Source organism: Ochotona princeps, chromosome 12, assembly GCF_030435755.1.
Source record: "Ochotona princeps isolate mOchPri1 chromosome 12, mOchPri1.hap1, whole genome shotgun sequence".
NCBI lineage: Eukaryota > Metazoa > Chordata > Mammalia > Lagomorpha > Ochotonidae > Ochotona > Ochotona princeps.
This window is the reverse complement of record NC_080843.1, coordinates 42,043,956-42,069,019: the sequence shown is the minus strand read 5'-3', so window position 1 is coordinate 42,069,019 and position 25,064 is coordinate 42,043,956. Positions and strand designations below refer to the sequence as shown.

Genomic DNA, 25,064 nt, shown 5'->3' with positions numbered 1-25,064 from the left:
TGTGGGAGACTTGGAAAAAGCTCCTGACTCCTGGCTTTGGATTGGCTTATTTCCGGCCATTGCGGTCACTTGGGGAGTCAATCATCAGACGGAAGAGCTTCCTCTCTGTCTCTCCTTCTCTCTGTATATCTGGCTTTGCAATAAAAATAAAATAAGTAATAATAAAAAAATTTACCATTCCAAAATGAAAATGGGAGATTTGGGGCTAAGCTGTAAATTAAGGCTCTGCCTGAAATGCTATAAGTAACAGTTTAAGTACTAGCTGCCCATTTCTGATCCAGCTTCTTTCTAAAGTCCAGTGTTTGAAATCAATGAAAAATGGCTCAAGCACTTGGGTCTTGCCACCACTGTGGGAGACCTGGATGGAATTCCAGGCTTCTGACTGAAGCCTGGCCATGGCCAAGTCATTGTAGTCATTTGGGGAGTGGATTAAGAGATGTATTTATTTATTGGAAAGGCAGATTTACAGAGAGAAAGATATTACATCCTCTCCCTCATCCACTCCCCAAATAGCCACAATGGCTAGAGAAGAGCCAGTCTGAAGCCAAGAGCCAGGAGATTCTTCCAGGTCAAGTGGTTTCAGGGTTCCAAGGCTTTGGGTCATCCTCTGCTGCTTTCCCAGACCTCTAGCAGGGAGCTGGATGGGAAGTGGAGCAGCCAGGCCACAAAGTGACACATATGGAATCCCAGTTTGCAAGAGAAGGATTTAGTGGAGGAATTAGCAGCTGAGCATTGCACTGAGCTCTGTAACTCTTTTCTTTAAAATAGATAAATAAATATTGGAAAAAATTTCTAAGCATAAAAATTAGGATAAAAGTGCAAAAAGAAATAGATTAGTAGCAAATGTTGAAAATGTGTTTTAGCTAAAAAATAGTACAAGGATGCTTCAAAAATGCATGGAAATAACTGTGTATAAAAAGTAAACTTTTATCATGCTGTTTTTTTTTTTTTCATAACATTTCTTGCCCTCAACATTTTGGAGATCCTCTGTAGCCAAAATTAAAAAGACAAATAACTAATAGGCTAAGCTATTTACAACCTGTGTGGTTGATAAAAGATTAATGTCCTTAATGTAAAGAGAGTTGTTACGAATCATTAATAGTCCTAAATGGCCACACATTTTTGAATAGTCATGTTAAATAAGTATAAAAATACCAATGGCTAGAAAGTATGAGTGTTTTTTAAACAAATATGGTTGAAATAAAAATCACTTATTTTTCTCTCATTATTTAGAAAATATGACAAAAGATAGCAGAAAGAATAATTTTGTGACACTGAATCAGTTACAAACATAAAAATTATACTGAAATTTTGTGATACCACTCAAAAATGATTTGTGTAATATTTGTGGGTGAAGCTCAGATAGTCACAGACATAAAAACATACAGTAAAAACAGGATTAAGAATTATGAGTTTCTATTTATGTGTTTGGAAAAACTAGGTCACAAATTGTGTCTCAGGAACTCAAGATAGAGGCTAGCTGTGGTTGGGGGAAGATAAGAAAGACAGAAGGGGTGGGGTGGGGGTGGAGCAGCATTGTGCCATTCCTGGTAAAGCCCCCTGAGAAGTCAACATCTCATATGCACTAGTTCATGTCCTTTCTGTTCTTCTCCCTGCTAATGGTCTGGGAATAGCAGTTTAAGTTGGCTCAGCTGCTTGTACCCCTGCACCCACATGGGAGACCCACCTGAAGTTTGTGGTGCATCTTTGGTGTTGGAGACATTTGGGTAGTGAACCAGCAGATGGGGGATGTATCTCTCTCTGTGTCTCTGTAAAGTAACAACCCAGTTACTGCATGCTTAGAATGTGCTAAACTCTGATAGGTTTTTAAACTAAAAACTATTTTTAATTGGTTAGCTAAGCCTAGCTCTTAATTGCATCTCACCAGTTTCATACTGATGTTCTTTTTCTGTTCCAGGATTCTATCCAGAATCACATTATCCTTTAGTTATTTGTCTTAGTTTTTCATTTATTTTTATTTGAAAGGCAGAGTTATACAAAAGGAGAGAGACAGATTTTCCACTTACTGGTTCACTCCCCAGTTGACTGAAAGGTCCAGAGCTGTGCAAGTCTGAAGCCAGGATCTTAGAACCTCTTCTAGGTCTCCCCGATGGGTGCAGAGGCCCAAGTGCCTGAGCCATCCTCTGCTGCTTCCCCAGGACATCAGCAGGGAGATGGATTGGAAGTGGAGCAGCTGGACCTGAAGCAGCAGCCAACAATAAGGAATGCAGCACCACAGGCAAAGCTTAACCTAATACGTGGTGATTCTGGTCCCTGAAAAATGTACTTTAAAAAAAAAAAGATTTTTAATGTTTACATAGTTGAGGGATGCACGCATGCTCTTATGGGCCTCTGCTTAGGGTGGCCAGAGTCAGGTATGGAGTAAGGTGGGTGAGACACACGTTTCAGTGTGATGTTTTGCTTTTTTTCCTTATGTGTTCATAGGGGAGCAAGGAAAGGGGGCTACAACAGCACCTAGGGATGGGGAATGATCCTTTGAGGATGCTCCAGAGATGCTGATGTGGGGACCAGTGTTCTGAGGGTATTACTTGAGTGGTCTTAGTAGCCCCAAGACATTGTCAGTTTTGTTGCTCCATGATTTAGAAAATCTTTCCAAGGTCTACTGGTTGACAAAATCCTCCTTAGTGCATCCACAGATCCAGCTCCATGCTGCAAAGCATGGCCAGGAGAGTGGTTCAACTTGTTCTCCTTTCTGTCCTCTGACGAGGCAGTTGGCATTCCCTGCTGGCCTACATGATCTGTCCTTCATGTCTCCCATGTGCATCTGGGCATGCTGTCCCCTGCACGGGTATCAGCAACTGAGGAGGCCTGTCCTGTTACATGCATTCCAAGATCAGACTACACATCCTGTGGTTTTCCCAGTGGCCAGGGTCTGAGTCCAGAGGTCTAGCTCAGGAGTTACCCCAAGGAACTTCACATGGGGTGACATGAGACTTGACTTTTGTATGTGCCAGCTAGTGCAAGGTCAGGTTTTTTCTGTCCCGTGCACTAGCCAACACACGTACTGGTGGTTGCAGCTTAGTCAGTTCTGTCTTAGCCCCATAAGTCACATGAATTGATGGATGCTGTGGCCCAGCCCAGCCAAGCCCAACTCAGGCCTGGTCTTGAAGCATGCCAGTGGGTGCTGTGAGTTATTTGGGGCAACCTCCAATAATCCCCAGTAGGCCCACTCCAGTCCTGGTTTTTGCATCTGACAGCTTCTGCTGCAGCCTAGCTGGCCCAACCCAAATCCCATCTGGTTCTTGTGCTCATCCATGGGCACTGTGGCTTAACTCAGCCCAACCTGTTCCCAGACCCGGCCCTGAGGTATGTCAAGAGGTGCTGCCAATTTGTCCAGTCTGGCCTACCCCAAGCCTTGGTTCAAGTGCTCATCAGGGATAAATACAGCCTAGCAGGGAAGTGCCCAAGTTCCCCTGCCAGGCATGTTCCCATCCCTGGATTTTGCGACTTCCAGGGGGTACTGTGGTTCAGCATGACATGACTCACACCCAATGCTGGCACTTGCCAACTGGTGCTATGGCCTAGTTCAGCTGGGCTGCACTCATTCTTGCTCTTGTCCATATCAGCAGGTGTAGCAGCCTAGCCCAGCCCAGCCTGCCCCCAAATTGGTTCGCTCCCAGTCCCAGCTGTCATTCTTTTTTTTTAAGATTTATTTATTTTTATTACAAAGTCAGATATACAGAGAGGAGGAGAGACAGAGAGGAAGCTCTTCCGTCTGATGATTGACTCCCCAAGTGAGCCGCAACGGCCGGTGCTGTGCCGATCCGAAGCCAGGATTCAGGAACCTCTTCCAGGTCTCCCACACGGGTGCTGGGTCCCAAAGCATTGGGCCGTCCTTGACTGCTTTCCCAGGCTACAAGCAGGGAGATGGATGGGTAGCGGAGTGGCTGGGATTAGAACCGGCACCCATATGGGATCCCAGTGCGTTAAAGGCGAGGACTTTAGCCACTAGGCCACTGCGCCGGGCCCCCCAGCTGTCATTCTTACCAGTAGAAGCAGCAGTCCATCAAGGGAGTCCCCAAAGTTCTCCTACCAGGTCTGCTACCAGTTCTGGGTCTTGTATGTGCCAGCAGTTGTTGCAACCTAGTCTGAGATGGCCTGACCCCAGTCTCAGCATTTGTCAGCAAGTGCTGCAGCCTGGTTCATCCCAGCCCAACCCCAGTCTCAGCTCTTGCTAGCTGGTGCACCAGCCTAGCCCAGCCTGGTCCACCCCTTGCCCTCATGTGAACTGGCTGGTGTTGTGGTCCAGCCCAGCCTATCCTGTACCTTGTCCTGGCTTTCACTTGTGCCAGTGTGTGTTGTGGACTGACCCTGCCTACCCTGATCCCAGGACCAGCTCATACATGTGCCAATGGGTGCTTCAGCCCAACCTAGCCTGCTCCCAGCTCTAGTTTTCATGCTTACCAGCTGGAGCTGTCCCTGGCAGAGGAGTTCCCCAAATTCCCCTACCAGGCCCACTGCCAGCAATGGATCTTGCGTGTGCGGTCAGGTGTTGCTGGCCATACTGACATGGCCAGCCCCTAGGCCTACCTGGCACTCATCAGTGTGTACTATAGCTTAGCTCAACTGGCCCACACCCATTCTGATTCTCAGCAATGGGTGGTACAGCCTAACACAGCCTGGCCAACCCTAGACTTGGCCCTAAGCAGTTGCGTACAGATGGGGTAGGGGTATTTGTTTTTAGTCTTTTCCAGTCTCTAAGAGTTCCTCTTTCTTTTCTCAGTGTCCCCAGTAGAAAACAAAAACTCCAGTTAGGGAGGTTAAATTAAGTGATTTGTCCAAGGTCATGATAACACTGGTAAACAACACCTAATTTTTGTGCTGTTTTCTATTTTTAACAAGACATTTTTCTCAGGAATTTAAAAAAAATGGGATTACAAGTTATTTTGGTACAGAAAATGTTGAAATCCATAGTTTTTGTTAGTAATACACATTGTCCATGAACATTTTGAGAGACCCTTATGTATTCACATTTTTTGTTCAGTATAAACAAGCGAAAGTTTTTCTTTTTCTTTTTCTTTTTTTTTTTGTGAATCTAGACCTGTTTCTCCCTTATCAATAAAGAAATTGGATTAGTCAGACTAGAAGTTTGTATTCATTGCTCTGTATGTGTATGTGTGTTGTGTAATAATGTGACTGCTATTACATGAGTATTTGTTTTAATTCTGCCAAGATTTTTGCAGTGAAATTTTTATGTAATTTGAAGGCTTAGAGATATGGGAATCAATATCTCTCTCCCCTGAAGGAGTATTTATTCCTGTGTGCATTCATCAGGGGAAAAACATGGTCCTGGGAGAGGACATGCAGGTGAGGACAGTGGATACTGGATATGTAGGAAAAGGAATTCTGTCTTCCTTTCAGTGCCTCACTGTCCTGGGTTTAAACTTGACAGCAAGCGGTAAGGTGCAGATACACTGCTTCCTAGAAAATAGCAGTGATGTGGAATGTGCCCTATCTTGGAAACCAGATTTCCTATTTTCATGTATCATCCCCAGCCCCTTTCTTATCTCCCAACTCAAGTTATTGAACACAGCCATCCCTGTGTGAGTATTTGTCCTGAGCCTTCCTATTCTGGGTGGGCCTGGGGTGGTGTTAGTGGTAGGCTACCCGCTGAGAAACTCCTGGGGTGGTAAGAGATAGCTTCTTTCTTAGAATGTTAGGTGATTAAAAAGAAAAAAAGAATGTTAGGTGATGCTTCAGACCATAAAGAGGTACTTCAGAAAGTTTTGGGAGAAGAAAAAAGCATATATGACACAAAAATGCATGTGTGAATCTCAATTTTTTTTTGCACCGAAATCTTCGAATTCTGATTTTCATTAACTTTCTAGAGTTACCTTGTTTTCATTTGTTAGGGCTGCCAAAATAAAATACCACATTCTGTGTAGTTCAAACAAAGAGAAATTTTGGACTTTCACACTTTTGGAAGCTGGAAGTCTGAGATAAGGTGTTGGTGACAGATTTAGTTTCTCCTGAGACCTGTTTCCTGGGCTTGGACATGACTGTCTTCTCATGTACTCATATGGCTGTTCCTCTATACCTGTCTGTGCCTGAATTAATTCTTAGAGGAACACCAGTTATACTGAATTAGGGTCCACCCCAATGACTTCATGATAACTTGATTATTTCTTTAAAGATCATGCTTCCAAAGATAGTCATATTCTGAAGTATTGAAGATTTAGCATTAAAAAATATTCACTTCAAAGGTAGAGTGACAGAGAGAAAAGTGCCAAACTGGCAGACAAACAGACATAAAAATCTTTCATCTGCTGGTTCACTCTGCAAATGTCAGTAACAGGTAGGGTTTGACCAGACCAAAGCCAGGCATCCAGGTACTCCAACTGGGTTTCCCAATGGGGTGGCAGAAACTCACATTTTTGAGCCATTATCTGCAGCTTCCCAGGCATATTCAGAGGGATTGAAGTTAAAAGTGGAGTAGGCAGGACTCAAACTAACACTATATGTGGTTTTTAAACCACTGTGCCTTCTTAACACTGACCTGCAGAGTTAGTTTTTTTGTTTTTGTTTTTTAATGATAAGTACTAAATGTTATAGTGTAGTCCATGCAGGGCTGGTTTTCAAGAAAAAACAATTATTTGTTTGAAAAGCAGGGTTACACAGAGTGGTACAAACAATTCTTCCCTATATTCACTCATGTTCCAGATGACCACGATGACCAGGGCTTGGCCACACTAAAGCCAGGAGCTTCATGTGTTCTCCTACATGGATGATAGGGTTCCAAAACTTGCATTCAGGGCGAGGACTTTAGCCGCTCAGCCACACCGCTGGGCCCGACACCTTTTGTTAAGACAAATGACTGTTAAAAGCAAACCAGGCCCAGACTTGGTGCGATGGCCTAGCCGCTAAAGTCCTTGCCTTGAATGTGCCCTGGGATCCCATATTGGGGCGCCGGTTCTAATCCCGGCAGCTCTACTTCCCATCCAGCTCCTTGCTTGTGGCCTGGGAAAGCAGTCGAGGACGACCCTAATCCTTGGGACCCAGCACCCGTGTGGGAGACCTGGAGGACGTTCCTGGCTCATGGCTTCGGATCAGCTCAACTCTGGCTATTGTGGCTACTTGGGGAATGAGTCATCGTATGGAAAATCTTCCTCTCTGTCTCTCTTCTTCTCTGTATATCTGACTTTCCAATTAAAAAAGAAATGAATATTAAAAAGAGAGACACATTTTTAAAAAAAGTTGGTTGTTGATATGTACCTAAAAAGATCAACCCAATTATTTTATGATATGATATATACAGAAACAGAATAACCTTCCCAGTGATATCCTGGGAGTTCTGTCACATTAGAGCTTTTCCCATAGTAGTATGATGTCCATTTGTTTTTTAAAAATACAGGAATTACCAGAGAAATGACAGATGTAGTTTCCTTTCTGAGTGTGAGCTGTGTTTTGCCTATAGTGTCATGCAAAGGCTTTTTGTTTCAAGACATTTCTTAATTTTATGCTCACAAAAATATAGGTTGACAGTATCCACACACTCACTCAAAGCCTAAGTGATGTATTTTGTTCAAGAGATCAGCACCATAAGAACAAGAGGTGTTTTGTATCTAATTCTGTTTTTTTCTTTACATGTATTGTAGTGGAAGCTTCTTGCCATAATGGGGATGAAACAATTGAAACAATTGAGGCTGCTGAGGCACTCCTGAATATGGATTCCCCTGGCCCTATGCTGGATGAAAAGCGAATAAGTACGTAGTTAAGATTGTTCTTGTTCAGTAGAGTTATTCTTCCCATCTCTGCCTTTTAGATAGTAAATATCAAGGGATCAGAGAGCATATTTTATATTTGAAGGTATGATACTAATTAACAGATAAAAGTTATTTATTATCAAATATTAGTTTTGCATATTTACTTATCTTAAACTCATGGATGAAAATACCAGAATTTGAAAGGCCTAATCTCTTATTTAGCTACTTATGTAGACACTCACCAATGAATAAGCAAAAAAACCACTGACAATTTTACTAACACTTCATGGTATAAAATTCACTGCCGAATAATTGATCTGCTCTTAAATCCACGTTCTCCTTTGAACTTTTCTGATGTGGAAGCAGTCATACTGATAAAATTGTCACTAAATCAATTGAAGTTATTTATTGCATATTTTTATATGTATGACAACAGTGCTTTAGGCATTATATTCTTTCCTTGAGCTAACAGTTTAATTTTGAAGATAGTTATTTATTTAAATAATCAAAAAAGCAAAAAACAAAGGCCTTGAGAGTGATAGTAAAAATCTTCTGGAAGCAGTCAAAATGCTGGCGGGAGACATCAGAGACAGGCTTTATTGAGAGAGTCTTTTAACTTGGGTTGTAAATTGTAAGCATTTAATAGTTAGAACAGATAGAAAAGATCACCCATTCTAGAGAAGAAATTAAGCCCAAGAAAACAGATGTCTCAAAAAGAATGAATGAAAAAAACCGAGCTAAAAATATAAAAATGCTTTGGTATAGCTCAAGTGGAAGCTCCCTGTTGGGTGTGAAACAAGATTGGAAAGGTAGGATTGGTTTAGATTATCAAAGCTTTGAAAAGTGTACTCTGTAATTTGGATTGTTCTTAGCACTAGTAGACTGTGGGGAACTGAATTTTAAAAAATCAGATCTGAGATGTTTCTGTAAAGGTGTAATATAGTCAGTCAGATCAGACATAGGATTCAGCATGTAGCTAGCTACAGTATGAAGGATGAGGGGGATGCACAAGCTAGACTGGACATAGAAGGTAAAGAAAGACAATGAAATAGTCTTGTTAAACCTGGACTAAATTAGAGGACTTGATGTAGGGCAGAAGAAATGAAAGAACTGATTCTAAGATTTTGTTTCTAATTTAATCTGTTTGAAACAGAATTGCTTCATGAAATTGTTTCAATTTATAATACACAAATTATAATTAGTTGGTTTTATTTCCACTAGATAATAATATATTTAGTTCATCTGAAGATGACATTGTTGTTGCCCCAGTCACCCATGTATCCGTCACATTAGATGGGATTCCTGAAGTGATGGAAACCCAGCAAGTACAAGAGACATACGTAGATTCACCAGGAGCCTCATCACCAGAACAGCCTAAGAGAAAGAAAGGTGGGTACTTCGCCGGAGTCCAGCTCTGGCCCGGGGTTCAGAACTCGCGAAGAGTGCGTGGAGTAGGCGCAAAGAGAGAAAGAAAGAGACGGACCACCTGAATTCCTTGAAGATAGTGGACTATGCAATAATGCTGTCCGCTTTATTTAAGCAAAATCAAACTCTGGCTCAGACTTTACGTCATGGTCAAGTGGATGTTACTATGGCTAATTCTGCCTATGTTTCACCTTAGGGCAGGCAAACTATCAGCACCTATCTCTAGAATCAGCTAAGGAGAGAAATGTTTCCATAGGCGGACCCGAAGATCAAAGAAGAGAATTTCCCCTGCACCTGGAGGGTTAGCACCCTTGATTAGCATATTGTGAATGGGAGAGAGAATGCCCTAAACACAGGTTCCCACCAAATGGGGGCAGAACACCCTTGATTAGCATATGGTCAATAGAAAAGGGAGATCCTAAGCATGGGTATCTGCTATAGCCTAGATTAGCATAGGATCAAAAAAGGGGGGTAACACCCCTGATCAGCATATTGCCAATGAAAGCAGCTGTGACAGCAATAGGTAAAAACCTTTTTGCTAAAAGCGAATATCAGCAACATCAGCTTTCAAGCTCACATAGATACTACACGTTAACCCCGCGGGGGCAGACAATGCCTAGGTAGATTACTGAAAACTCAGTGGGGAAGTCCAGTGTCCAGCAATGGAAAGCGGGCTGCATTCAGGTGATCAAAGCAACATCCCTCCATAGCCCTGCTCAGTGGGGGGTTCCTTCGCGGCCCTGCCTGCAATGTAAGCAATGCTCCTCACTCCTTCCTGTCTTCCACATCCATCACACGGACCCCGGCAGTACTTTATTTGTTTAGGACAAATAGAGAGTGATGCTGTCATCTAACAATATTTTTCGAGGATTCATTCCACACCAATTCAAATGTATGTAAGAAAAAAATTGAGGGTACAAAACAGAGGTATTTCTTCATATTAGAGTCATTTTTGAAAGAATATTTTTTATCTACTTGAAACGTACAGCAACAGAGTAAAAAAAAAAAAAAATGAGATCTTCCATTCACTGGTTCACTCCCCAGATACCCACAATGAGGGCTGGTGTGGTTAATCTCTATGTTGCTAGCATCCCGTATGGGTGCCAGTTTGAGACCCAGTTGCTCCACTTCTAATCTAGCTCCCTGCTAGTGCCCAGAAATGTTATAGCAACAATGTTATTGGGTTTTCAAAGCATTTCATTTACAGACTGTTCAAAGGAGTCCAAGAATGATAAAGAACAGTAAGTACCTTTTGCATATAGAGTTTTCTTTCTTTTTAAGTAAGAAATTTAGCCAAAACTGTAGCAGGAGAGATCTGGAGCACTTCTCCTGGGAGGTTTTCACCATCATGACAATATTCATGCTCACTATTCTGAATAAATAAGGGAAATTTGTGAAGGTTTCAGTGGAGAACCATTAAGCATTCACCTAGCATCCCTGATTTGGCTCCTCCTGCCTGTTTTGTTTCCTAATCTTAACAAAATTTTCAGTTAATAATGTAAGAAAGGCTGCATTTGTATGGTTAAATGTCCATGCCCTTTCCTCTGGGTAAGTCTTTATAAATTGCTTGTAAAATTTTTTCAACATTTTAGAGCTTATGTTGAGAAGTAAAGTTTGGATCTTTTGTTTTTTAAATCCATTTTCTACACCATTTTTGGAGGTTTCTCATATAACCAGTAGGCAGATTTACCTGTGTGACTTAAGGCCTTGTTTTGTAAGTATCAAGAGTATTCTCCAAAATGTTAAGAAAACGCTGTTAGTATGGATACCTGAAAAATAAGGTACAGTATTTTAAAAATTTTAACCTCGTCTTTTAGGTGAGCTAAAGTATCATAGAGTTAAAGTATCACTCTGAGTGTGTTTGTGAGCTAACTAACATAGTGTTATTTTGATTATTTTTACTGAAATTATTTTTCTTTCAGTCGATAGCGTTATGAGACCTGTGTCTAAGTCATTTGATACTTGCATTTTAGGGTAACATAAAATAAACTGTAAGTTAAATGGTCTAATCTCTTTTACTTTAGAGGGCAAATATTTATGCAGAGCTGTTCTAATTTCAGGTAGGAAAACTAAACCGCAGCGACCAGATTCCCCAGCCATGACACCAAATATATCTGTGAAGAAGAAAAACAAGGATGGGAAGGGTGAGTGTACCATAATTCCACTGCACTGTTTGCAAGTCTCATAGTGTTCCTAATGCTTTATGGTGTGTTATAAGTAGAAACCACCAGCTTCCTTGGTATCGTACATGGAAATGGAACTTACAACTTCCACTTACCTGTAAGATATGTTTATCAGTTTTTGTGGAGTGACTGCTAATAAAGTAATTCTAGATCTCTATTTGGGTTATTTTCATTTACATCTCAAAATAATTTTTTAATAATGAGGCTCATGGACAAATTCAGACAGACTGGATTTTTAGTTTTTAGATACTTTTGTTTTTTGTTTTTTTTTGAAAGGCAGAAAAACAAAGAGAGCTCACATTTGCATACTCATTTCCCCACTGCCCACAGTAGAAGGGACTGGGCCAAGGCTGAAGTGAAGAGGCTTAACTCCATCATTTGAGCATCATCTTCTGCCTTGCAGGGTACAAATTAGCAGGAACTAGCCATGGGCATTGAGCCAGTCACTCCAATAAGGGATGCAAGTATCTTAACTGCTGGACCAAATACCCACCTTTCATTTACACTATGTTATGTTGTCTTGGAGTTCTACGAGTTTTATAACTGTTGCTCAAATATGAATAAAACTGTAATGGCTGATCTGATGGCTCTACTGTAAATGGGATAACTGTGGAAAGGTTTTATAGAACTCTCATGTTTCCTGTATGTGATGCCTCTTTAAAAAATAGAAGAAAAGTACTTAAAAGTGCTTTCTCATTGAATTATCACAAGCTTACATTACAAGACAGTTTTGTTTGGACATATTACATGAGAATAGTAAAAAGAGGATTAAGATCTTCATTAGACCCTGAAAATGATGGTCATTATATCAACAGTACTAACTGAATGTAATAGTGTTTTATAAATGTAGATGGAATTTATTACAGAACTTTCAATTCTGTTTTATTGTGCTCTTTTGAATGAGTATGTGGTCATTTTAATAGGAATTGTTTTTATTTTAGGAAACACAATTTATCTTTGGGAATTTTTATTGGCTCTGCTCCAGGACAAAGCTACCTGTCCTAAATATATTAAGTGGACGCAAAGAGAAAAAGGCATTTTTAAATTGGTAGATTCCAAGGCTGTATCCAGGTTGTGGGGGAAGCACAAAAACAAACCTGATATGAACTATGAGACTATGGGAAGAGCACTCAGGTATGTAAAGCTTTCTTAGTTTATCGTGTGAAGAAGGTCACTTCCGAAATACTGAAACATTGGTTAACTTTGTAAACGCTAAGAGATTAAGCAAATGGTGAATTTGTTTATTGAATTGCCAAAATGGAAGTCCTTACTGAAATATGCATTTAAATTTTTTTTTTAAAGATTTTATTCATTTTATTACAGCCAGATATACACAGAGAAGAGACAGAGAGGAAGATCTTCCGTCCGATGATTCACTCCCCAAGTGAGCCACAATGGCCAGTTCTGTGCTGCCGATCTGAAGCCGGGAACCTGGAACCTCTTCCGGGTCTCCCACGCAAGTGCAGGGTCCCAATGCATTGGGCTGTCCTCAACTGCTTTCCCAGGCCACAAGCAGAGAGCTGGATGGGAAGTGGGGCTGCCGGGATTAGAACCGGCGCCCATATGGGATCCCGGGGCTTTCAAGGCGAGGACTTTAGCTGCTAGGCCACTGGGCTGGGCCCGCATTTAAATTTTTTAAATAAAGATTTATTTATTTTTATTAGAAAGGCAAATATTCAGAGAGGAGGAGAGACAGAGAGGAAGATCTTCGTCCGATGATTCACTCCCCAAGTGGATGCAATGGCTGGAGCTGTGTCAATCCGAAGCCAGGAGCCAGGAGCTTTTTCCAGGTTTCCCACACGGGTGCAGGAACCCAAGTCTTTGGGCCGTCCTTGACTGCTGTCCCAGGCTACAAGCAGGGAGCTGGATGGGAAGCCGGTCCTCTGAGATTAGAACCGCACCCATATGGGATCCCATCATGTTCAAGGCGAGGACTTTAACCACTATGCTATTGTGCTGGGCCCTGATGCATTTAAATTTTTTTTTTAAAAAAAGGGAACCATTTTTTATTTTTGTTTTAAGATTTATTTTATTTTCATTACAAAGTCAGATATACTGAGAGGAGGAAAGATAGAGAGGAAGTGGAGCTGCCGGGATTAGAACCAGTGGCCATATGGGATCAAGGCGAGGACCTTAGCCACTAGGCCACGCTGCCGAGCCCGATGCATCTAAATTTAAATGTTACTATTTAAAGATTTATTTTATTTTTTTAAATTCGAGAGGCAGAGTTACAGAAAGAGGGAGAAACACAGAGAGATCCTCTATCAGCTGGTTCACACCCCAAGTGACTGCAGTGGCTGGAGCTGGGGCAGGCCAAGACCGGGAACCCAGAACTGCATTGGAGCCTCCTACATGAATGGCAGGGGGCAATCACTCAGGCCATCATCTGCTACTTTGCCGGGCACATTAGAAGGAAAGTGGATCACCAGCTGCCTCCCATGTGGGATGTCGATGTTGCAGAGAACAGCTTCATGTGCTGCAGATCAATGCCTGCCCCTGGAATCGATTGTAACATAGGAAGTTATTTTGATTTCCATAAAACCCTGATGGAGACAGAAGATGCAGATAGATCTTTGACCTAAAAATTAAAAACTGAAATGCTGAAAAATCTAAAATTATACTCAGGCAGGGCTGGTGTGATAGCTAGCTAATCTTCTATCTGCAAGTGCCAGAACCCCATATGGACACCAATTTCTGTCTCTGCTACTCTACTTCTTATCCAGCTCCCTCCTTGTGGTTTGGGAAAGCAATAGAGGATGGCGCTAAGTCTTAATGCCCTGCACTCACCATGGGATGTCAGGAAGAAGCTCTTGCCTTCAGATTGGCTCAGCTGCGGCTATTGTGGCCACTTGGGGAATGAACCAGTTAACAGAAGATCTTTCTCTCTGTCTCTCCCTCTTTTTATAAATCTGCCTTAAAAAAAAAAAAGTTATAAATTGATCCTAGAGCAGATTTTTCTAAAAGAAAAAAAATAGCTTTTTCTTTTTAAAGGTTTATTTGAAAGCGTTACACACACACACACACACACAGTAAGGGAAGGAGAGGGAATGAATGAATGAATTTTCCATCCACTAGTTCATTCTCCAGATGGTCAGTGGCCATGGCTGGGCCAGGTGGAATAAGATTGGGAGTTTCATCCTTGTCTCCCACTCGGGAGATAGGGCTATGGTCTATTGCTTCTCCCAGGGAATTTACAGGGAGCTGGTTTGGAACTGGAGCAGCTGGAACCAGTGCCCATACAGGATGCCACTGTTATAGGTGGCAGCTTTACCCACTATGCCACAACACTGGCCCTGAAGGGTCATATGCTGTGAGTCGTTAAGGTTAGCATTCATTATCGATAGTGATAAGCAGGAACTCAAGAGAATACATTTTTAAATGATTCTGAGATATTTATTACAATGAATATATTAATGCTTTGAGTAATATTCGACTTTGTGAACATTTTGAAGGATGGCTAAATTGGTAAGGATATGATAGCAGGCTGTGGAAGGGATACATTTTCTTGATTTTATAGTAGATTTGTTTATCCTAGCAAGTTAGTAGAAGAGTAGAGGAAGGAAGAGATGTTAAGGCGTGGAATAATCTATATACTAGTTTCCTAATTAGAATTTCTTTAGATTTAGCTAGTAATTTACATTTAGTTGATAATGAAGACTATCTATACATAAACTTTTGTATATTGTACATATTGTATATTGTACATAAAATTACTTACTTATTTACAGGTCTTGTCTCATTTGATTCCAGCTGTGAAGTTTCGTAGGTGATTAGCAAAACTTTATATTGTTGAGCATTATTTGTTTTGTTGAAAAAATGTTGATGATGTTGTCTGTTTTGAATAGGTACTATTACCAAAGGGGTATCCTGGCAAAAGTGGAAGGTCAGCGCTTGGTGTATCAATTTAAAGAAATGCCAAAAGATCTTATATATGTAGATGATGAGGATCCAAGTTCCAGCACTGAGGCTTCAGATCCGGCACTATCTTCTACAACCACTTCAAGTAGGAACCAGGCAAGCCGATCCAGAGTATCTTCAAGTTCAGGGATAAAGGGAGGAGCCCCCACAGTCTTAAAACCAGGGAATGCAAAAGCTGCAAAGCCCAAAGATCCCATGGAAGCTGCACAGCCGTCAGAAATTTTGAGGACAGTACAGCCATCACAGCCTCCATATCCTACCCAGCTCTTCCGGACTGTTCATGTCGTGCAGCCAGTACAAGCTGTCTCAGAAGGGGAAGGAACCCTAACCAGTACTGTGCAGGATGAAACATTAAATTCTTCTGTTCAGAGTATTAGGTGAGAATGCAAGAATTACGGTGCATATCCTCACATGTCGATGATGCTGTTTCTGATCACAGCTGTTACTTCAGTGGAAGTGGCAGGCCTGGTGGTGTAGAGGATTAAATGGCTGATTAGGACACCTGCATCCCATGCTGGAGTGCCTGGTTTGAATCCTTCCTAGCTACTTTTGGGCTTCTAATTCAGCTTCCTGCTACTGCCCCTGGGAGGAAGTGGATACTAGCCCAAGCCTTTGAGTTCATGCCATTCACATAGAAGACTCAGATGGAATTCCTATCTGCTGGCTTCAGCTTGGCCTAGCACTGGCTAATATACACATTTGGGGAGTAAGCCAAGAGATGAAAAATCTCTGTCATTCTGCCCTTCAAATAAATATTCTGAAATTTTTTTTATAAATTATAAAAATCATACCAGTTGATTATAAGTAACTGTGCAGACCTTTTTTTTTGTTTTAAGATTTATTTTTATTGCAAAGTCAGATATATAGGGAGGAGGAGAGACAGAGAGGAAGATCTGGCTGGACCCTGTGCAGACTTTTAAAAACTATCATGTGGGCCCAGCGTGGTAGCCTAGTAGCTAGAGTCCTTGCCTTACATGTGCTGGGATCCCATATGGGTGCTGGTTCTAATCCCAGCCGCTCTGCTTCCCAGCCAGCTCCCTGCTTGTGGCCTGGGAAAGCATTGACTTTGGATTGGCTCAGCTTTTGCCTTTGTGGCCGCTTGGGGAGTGAATCAGTGGACAGAAAATCTTCCTCTGTCTCTCCTCTCTGTATATCTTTCTAATAAATAAATAAATATTTTTTTTAAAAAAAGGAAGTAGTTACAGCATGTGGTTAAAAACTTGCATCTTCTAACATGTTGGTCACTCAAAAAAAAAAAAAAAAAAATAGAAGTTAATGATCCAGAAACAGCCAAGCATGAGGTTGAGGAAGATTCTGGATGTTGAACATACCTTCAAGTCTTCTAGCTGTGTTTCATCAGACAAATGCCTGGTACTTAGTAGATTATATAATAAATTATAGTATTTTTGTTCTCTGAAAAAAAGTTGTATGTCCACCCGTCTCTTAATAAATTAGTGATAGTGTCAAAAAAAAAAAAACTATAATGTAACCAATATTACAGAATATACTCAGAAACTGACAGGTTATTCATTAAGAAAAAATAACTGAAAATTTCTGTACACGGGGAAAGGCTTAACATTTTGCTTTTCTTTTAAGATTTTATTATTTTTATTAGAAAGGCATATTTATAGAGTGAAGGAGAAACAGAGAGAATGATCTTCCATCCCTTAATAGCTGCAATGGCTATAGCTGAGCTGATCTGAAGCCAGAGGCCAGGAGCTAACTCTGGGTCTCCTATGGGGTGCAGGGTCCCAATGCTTTGGGCCATCCTCTGCTGCTTTCCCAGGCCACAAGCAGGGAGCTGGATGGGAAGTGGAACACCTGGACATGAACCAATGTCCATGTGGAATGCTGTCACTTTAAGGGGAAGGATTAGCCAATTGAAACATTGTGCTGAGCCTTCATTTTATTTTACAATCCTTGAATTTTTATTGAAAATTATTTTTCATAATTAAAAAATAAACCAATATATTTATAGTTTAGAGACTGTAAGTCTACATATTTTGTGACGTACAGCAGTCTGTTATAAGGAAAGAACAACTTTTTCTAATTTGAACAAAAGCATTGAACAAAGGTATTGGGCAATATGGAGTATTTCCGAATGCATTACTCTTGTAGTATAACTTAGAGAAAGAGAGAGACAGGTGAGAGTTGGCTATTGCAAGGACTTTTTATCTACCCTTCCTTAAAAGTTATATCTGTTTGTAGCTCACGTTCTTCACTTCAGTTTGCATTGTGTTCTAATGTTTACACACATAAGCTCTGTAGCCAGGTGGCTTATTTCTTTCCAAACATTTTCCTACGTAAAGTGAGGATAGTATGTGTATGGTGTGGCAAGTCTGTACATGTTTATAGTACAATCTGTGTTAACTCTATGCCACATAGTTGTACCTGCATATACACAGATGTAAATTTTTGCCATGGAAACCTCTGAAGCTTTTTAATTTAAAAATGTTTTTTTTTTTTTTTGCAAAGATTCATTATTTTTTTTTATTGAAAAGTCAGATATACAGAGAGGAGGAGAGATAGAGAGGAAGATCTTCATCCGATGATTCACTCCCAAAGTGACCGCAATGGATGGTGCTAAGCCAATCTGAAGCCAGGAGCCAGGATCTTCCTCCAGGTCTCCCACGCGGGTGCAGGGTTTCAAGGCTTTGTGCCATCCTTGACTGCTTTCCCAGACCACAAGCAGGGAGCTGGATGGAAAGTGGGGCTGCTGGGATTAGAACTGGCACTCACATGGGACCCTGACATGTTCAAAGCAAGGACCTTAGCCACTAGGCCACTGCACTGGGCTCTAAAAATGCTTTTGAGGTTGTGAGAATAGTGATTTGCCCAATTACACTATTATACACTGTGTATGCATATAAAATTATCATACTGTGTCCCTCAATATGAGCAAATGCTATGTGCCTAAAACATGTTTTTGTCAAAACATGGTTTCTGGTTGTAGGGTTGGGTATCATAGTCAGATTCACATTCTACGTTAGTTACCATGGTTCAGATAAGCAGTAGAAAAAAGAGGAGCACTGGTATTTTCAAAAAGTTACTACTAACTCATCACTAATCTAGGCCTTTATTTCTACCTATGCAAATTAACATTTGGCTTATGGGGAATTAATCTAGGTGTTATCAATCTGAAGTAATTGTCTGCCATAAACAACAAAATTCAGAACACAAATCAATTGAAATCCAGATGCTAAGTTTTTTGTTTTTTTTTTTAGATTTATTTATTTATTTTTTAATTACAAAGTCAGATATACACAGAGGAGGAGAGACAGAGAGGAAGATCTTCCATCCGATGATTCACTCCCCAAGTGAGCCGCAACGGCCGGTGCTGTGCCGATCCGAAGCTGGGAACCAGGAACCTCTTCCAGGTCTCCCACGCGGGTGCAGGGTCCCAATGCATTGGGCCGTCCTAGACTGCTTTCCCAGGCCACAAGCAGGGAGCTGGATGGGAAGTGGAGCTGCTGGGATTAGAACCGGCGCCCATATGGGATCCTGGGACGTTCAAGGCGAGGACTTTAGCCGCTAGGCCACGCTGCTGGGCCCCAGATGCTAAGTTTTTAAAATTTATTTTATTTATTTGGAAAGCAAAGTGAGAATACTAACTTCCTTCTTTCTGTTGGTTTATTCAAATGGTGGCAATAATCAGGGCTAGACCAAGCTAAATCCGGAAGCCTTGGACTCTGACTTGTTCTTCCATATGCTGGGGGCCTAAACTTGGGGCCAGCTTCTGCTGCTTTTTTGGTCACATTAGTAGTGACCTGGATCTGAAACAGAGCAGCTCTGATTCCAGCTGGTGTCCTGATATGGAATGCTGCCATTGTAAGAGGTCGGTTACCTCACTGCATGACTACACTGGCCCCTGTTTTATATTAACAATGGCTAAATTTCACAGTTGTAAAATTTTAAAGCGTATTTCTTGAGAGGTAAAATGACAGAGACAAAGAAATGTCCTCTGTTTGCTGGTTTACTTCCATGAAGTGATCTGAACAAATATGGCTGTCCAGGCTGAAGCCAGGAGCCTAAAGTTCCATACAGGTCTCCCATGTGGGTGACAGGGACCCAAGGACTTGGTCCACTCTCTACTGCTTCCTCAGCATATGAACAGTGAGCTGGATCACAATTTTTGGAGCAGCTGAACCTGCTACTCCTATAACGGATGCCAGCACTGCAGGCGGCAGCTTTGACCAAGGTACCACAATGCCTGCCCCACAACAGAAATCCTTTTAGATTAAATCATACTTTATAATTGTTGTGCCTTTTTTCTTCAGTAGTAAGATTAATAAGTTATATAAATCAGATATTTTAAAAATGATTTGTTTTTATTTGAAAGGCAGAGTTACAGAGAGAAGGAAAGAGAGATCTTCCATCTACTGGGTCACTCCCCAAACAGCCACAACAGTTCAGAGATGAGCCAGTCGGAAGCGAGGAGCCTCACTGGGTCTGCCATCAGAGTATCAGCTCTTGGGCCATCCACTGCTGCTTTCCCAGGCTATAGACAGGGAACTGGATCAGAAGTGGAGCAGCCGGACTTGGGGAGTGAACCAGATGACGGAAGATATGCCTCTCCTTCTCTGTAAATCTGCCTTTGCAGTAAAAATAAATCTTTTTTTTTTTTTTTAAAGATTTTATTCATTTTATTACAGCCAGATATACAGAGAGGAGGAGAGACAGAGAGGAAGATCTTCCGTCCGATGACTCGCTCCCCAAGTGAGCCGCAACGGGCCGGTGCGCGCCGATCCGATGCCGGGAACCAGGAACCTCCTCCGGGTCTCCCACGCGGGTGCAGGGTCCCAATGCATTGGGCCGTCCTCAACTGCTTTCCCAGGCCACAAGCAGGGAGCTGGATGGGAAGTGGAGCTGCCGGGATTAGAACCGGCGCCCATATGGGATCCCGGGGCTTTCAAGGCGAGGACCCCAGCCGCTAGGCCACGCCGCCGGGCCCAATAAATCTTTTTTTTAAAAAAAATAGGAAGCAGAGCAGCTGGGACATGAACTGGCACGCATACGGGATGCCAGCCCTCATAGGTGGAGGATTAGCTTGCTGAGCCATGGCACTGGTGCCATAAACTGGATTTTTACATTAAAGAATTTATATCAAATTTTTATGTTTGATTAAAATTTGTAAAAATTATTTGAGCCTACAAAATTGCCACCGCCTAACTTCTATTTATTTTTGCCCAAACTGGCCTTTCCTGCCAGGAGGAGTTTCTGGCTCCTGGCTTCAGAGTGGCTCAGCACCGGCCATTGCGGTCACTTGGGGAATCATTGGACAGAAGATCTTCCTGTCTCTCCTCCTCTCTGTGTATCTGGCTTTGCAATTAAAAAAAAAAAAAAGAACATTGAACAGATTTGTTTAAAATCCTAATTTTCTTTCAGGCTGTGGTGTATAACTTTTCTAAGTATTTCAATATCTTCCCTTACCAAAAAAATTCATACCCCATTTGTGGTAACATGGTACTTTTCAAAGCATTTTTTTTTATAGTACTCATTTGATGGTGTTAATGGCCTGAGAATTTATGTCATACAGTGTTTAATACAGAGTCAATTGCAAATGCATGTCATCCAGTGTTAGAAATAGAAGTGACAGTTGAAATAGTAACATTTGTTTTTTTCAGAATGATTTATAAAATATTCAAGTTTTAAATAATATTCAGTGTGTACTAACTGTCTGATTTTTACGTCATAATCCCAATAGGACAATACAGGCTCCGACCCAGGTTCCAGTAGTCGTGTCTCCTGGGAATCAACAGCTGCACACAGTAACACTCCAGACAGTGCCACTGACCACAGTGATTGCCAGCACAGACCCGTCGGCAGGTGCTGGAACTCACAAGTTTATTTTACAAGCCATTCCATCTTCACAGCCCATGACAGTACTGAAAGAAAATGTCGTGCTACAGTCCCAGAAGCCAGGCTCTCCTCCCTCACTTGTCCTGAGCCCTGCCCAGGTACAGCAGGTTCTCACGAGCAACGTTCAGTCCATCTGCAATGGAACGGTCAGTGTGGCTTCATCTCCGTCCTTCAGTGCTACTACACCTGTAGTGACCTTTTCTCCTCGAAGTTCGCAGCTGGTTGCTACTACACCTGGCACTGTCATCACTTCAGTTATAAAAGCTCAAGAAGCAAAAACTCTTATACCAGAAGTAGATAAAAAGGAGGCTGAAGATAATTTGAAAGAAGACATAGAGAAAACTGAACAACAGGCACAGCCTTATGTGATGGTAGTTTCCAGTCCCAATAGATTAGCCTCTCAGATAGCTGTGAAGCAAAACGAACTAGAGGAACCCAACTCTTTTTAATCAAAGTACCAAAGGAATTGTAGGTGATTAGTTTTTAATTCAACTCATTATCAGTTGTATGTGAATAGTGTGATTCTCAAATTCCACAGAGGTTCTTAAATTTTGTAACTGTTAAAATTAATTTTAGTGTTAACTTTGACTTTGTTAAATGAGGGCAGAAAACCACAATGTCTCTTTGTTCTCCAAATGTTTCATGATTAGTTGTGAAGGAACAGGCATTTTATACTATGAAGATATTCTTCTGAGATTTTTTTTCAATTGTTTAAGTATTTTGAAAGTTTCTTTTCTAATTTTACATTTGTATTATTTTTCTGATTCTTTTGTAAATACAGTACTTATGTGTGAGGCAAGAGAAAATTTATGTAAGAACTGTTTTCATTCCACTTAAGTCTTGACTCTTTCATAGACCAGGAAGCTGTTCTATGATTTATTAAAATGCTGATGCCATGTAGAGTGCCTGTGTTGGCTGCCCTGTATAATGAACTATGGCTATGTGCAATGACATGAAGAATCTGCAGTGTGCCCATGATGTGGCTATGAGCCTGTTTCAGAATCAAGACCATGTATAAGCACCAGCCCCAGAGTGGCTTTCCCACTAACTAGTTGTGTCACTTTGGGCAAGCCACTTGGTCTTTCTGAGACTTTAGTTTGTCTCACAGAAGGAAGGGCATGCACTGGACTAAACCAAATGATCTCCAACTTCCCTTCTAGTTCTAAATTGTATGATTCTAACACCTACGTTTAAAATGTTTATCAATTAACACATTATCAGGTTACTTTGTATTATAAAAGATAGCTAAAATATTACAGAAAATTAGCTATCCTATAAAGTTCCTTCTTTTATTATCAGTAAGAGCTTCCATGAATTTTTCTTAATTTCTTTATTAATTGACTCTTTAGACCACTGTGCATTGTGCTCCATAAGAAAATTTGTGCTGCTGAGTGCTCAATAATATAATGCTAATCTGAGAGTCAAAGCTTTCTTAAGGGCCAAGAAGGCAACTTGAGTCTTTGGCTTATCTGGCTAAATTATCAGTTGTTACAAAAGCATAATTGCTTTATGTTTTGGATCATTTTTATTGGGGTGAATGGGGGGTGGGAAACTGCATACAGAGGTAACATATATATATCCAAGTTTCTGAAATGAAAGTTTTTGATTACTTTTTCAACTGTAAATAATGTACATTTCATGTCACAAAAATTGTTTTCTGCAAATTTTCTAGTATAGCAAAGAGAAATTTTTGTAGATGAAAAATTATTATGTTTAGAGGTCTAATGTTATATGTTTTCATATTAAAGAGTGAATTTGTATTTAAACAAAAGTTTAAATTTTGGAATCCTCTAAACGTTTTTGTATCCTTAATTGGTTTATTATTAAATAAATCATGTGAAAATTCTGAATATTTCTGTTTCCAGGTCAGTGTTTCTTTAGTATACAGAGAATACTGCTGTTATTTATGGCATCACTATTTTTATCATGAAAGCTATTCATATTACTCAATGTCATTCTGTTTTCCTTTCTAAAAGAAAACGAGCACTTTCTGAACACATTGTGCATTATTTTCTTCATTGTTTCTGACTAATTTATAATGAAAATAGATGTTTTTACTGTTTGAGGACAAGATGTGCAATGTTCAGCCACCGGCAGGTCTACAGATTCTTAGAAGTCATATTGCAATTTATGGTGCCTTGATCCTTGCACTGACAGCAACACTGCCATAAGAGCTCAGCAGGGAAATGAGAATCTTGTCAATCAAAAGCAATGCACCAACTAGACGTACAAACTGTCAGGTTGGAGGGAGGGGATGACAATAATCACTACCCTCATACCTTTCACAAAGTTAATGTGAAATAGACAGCTTCGGATAAGCTCAGCTCTGACCGTTGCAGCCGTTTGTGGAGTGACCTTTCTGGTTTTCTTCTCTCTGTAAATCTGCCTTTCCAGTCAAAATAAACAAGTTTTAAAAAGAAGAAATGGGATTAGAAGGTGTTTATTTTTGGGAAAAAAGATTTTGAAACCAGGGATATGAAGGGTCTTCAATGAGTTCATGGAAAATGCCTAATATGCATGGATTTCAAAAAAAAATTAGCATCAAAATTATTCCATTTTTCCATGAATACTTACAAGTACTTTTAAAAATATGTATTTATATATTTTTATTTGAGAGGCAAATTTACACAGAGGAGAGGGAGGGAGGTACAGAGTGAGGTCTTCCACCTGTTGGGTTACCCTCCCCACAATAGCTACAGCTGACCGATCTGAAGCCAAGAGCCAGGTGCCTCCTCCGGGTCTTCTATGTGAATGCAGGGATCCAAGTGTGAGCCATCCTCTACTGCCTTCCCAAGTCATAAGCAGGGAGCAAGATCAGAAATGAAGCATCTAAGACTAGAACTGGAGCCATATGGGATGCCAATGCTACAAGGTGGAGGATCATCCTGTTGAGTCACTCTGCCAGTCTGTAAAGGGGTAGGGGTGTGTGTGTGTGTGTGTCACACAAAAAGCATGATCAACCATAAAAGAGACTAATAAAGTGGGGCCATTTTGTGGTATAGTGAGTCAAGCAGGTGCCTACTTTGCTTGCAAGCCAGCTCTCTACTAATGTGCTTGGAAAAGCAGGCATCCATAATGAGCCTTGGTTCTAGACCTGGCTGCTCCATTTCTGACCCAGCTCCCAGCTAACGTGCCTGGGAAAGCACTGGAAGATGCTGCAAGTAGCTTGGTCTCTGCACCCACATGAAAATTCAGAAGAAGCTCCAGTCTCTTGGCTTTGCCTGCCACAGTCCGCTATTGCAGTCATTTGGGGAGAGAACTAGCAGAAAGAAAGTATGTCTCCCTCTAACTCTTTCAAATCAATCTTTATAAAAAACGATTGGTGTTGCCGTCCTGCAGCAATGGACTCGGTGCTCGGAGCTGGTAACATGCATGGACACTGACTGATGGTTGAAAGCCAAAGTTTGTTAGTGGCATCAGAATTTATACATATAGGACAACAGAGGAGGTATTAGGCTTATCAACAAAACCCATCAACTGTTTCTATATTTTTGTTTGCAACTCTTGTTTTCTATATTCTACCAAGTGTTCTCATTCACATGCTGTCCACTCAGCTGTTCTCATACAAATGATATCCATTTAACTATACGAATGGAACCCACTCAGCTGTTTTCATACAAATATTATCCTATCAATTGTAATCCTGTGCTCCCTGACCTTCTAGGGTCACAATGTCCTTCTACAGATTGGTAAATTGGATGTTAAAACATATTAATGAAAAGCATTAAGACAATGAAAGGAAACTGGGAGAAGATATCTGAAATAAATGTCATCTTTTTTTTTCTCCCCATGGCTGCAGTGGCTGGAGCTGAGCCAATCTGAAATCAGGAGCCAGGAGCTTCCTCTGGGCCTCCAACATGGGTGCAGGTTCCCAAGGTTTTGGGCCGTCCTCGACTGCTTTCCTAGGCCAGAAGCAGGGAGCTGGATGGGAAGCAGACTGGTGGGACACGAACCA

General features: G+C 41.1%; 1 protein-coding gene across 4 annotated transcripts in view; it reads left to right on the top strand.

Moving 5' to 3' along the window:
* The window catches only part of ELF1 (E74 like ETS transcription factor 1), an 86,839-nt gene extending 63,880 nt beyond the window's left edge, over nt 1-22,959 (top strand). For all 4 annotated transcript variants that reach the window (XM_058670676.1, XM_004577448.2, XM_058670678.1 and 1 more), the window contains exons 4-9: nt 7,617-7,724; nt 8,946-9,113; nt 11,210-11,293; nt 12,274-12,466; nt 15,178-15,627; nt 20,955-22,959. In XM_058670676.1, coding sequence (XP_058526659.1) covers nt 7,617-7,724; nt 8,946-9,113; nt 11,210-11,293; nt 12,274-12,466; nt 15,178-15,627; nt 20,955-21,558 — 1,607 coding nt within the window. In that variant the 3' untranslated portion in view covers nt 21,559-22,959. The remainder of the gene's footprint in view (nt 1-7,616; nt 7,725-8,945; nt 9,114-11,209; nt 11,294-12,273; nt 12,467-15,177; nt 15,628-20,954) is intronic.
* Nucleotides 22,960-25,064: the final 2,105 nt, after the last annotated feature.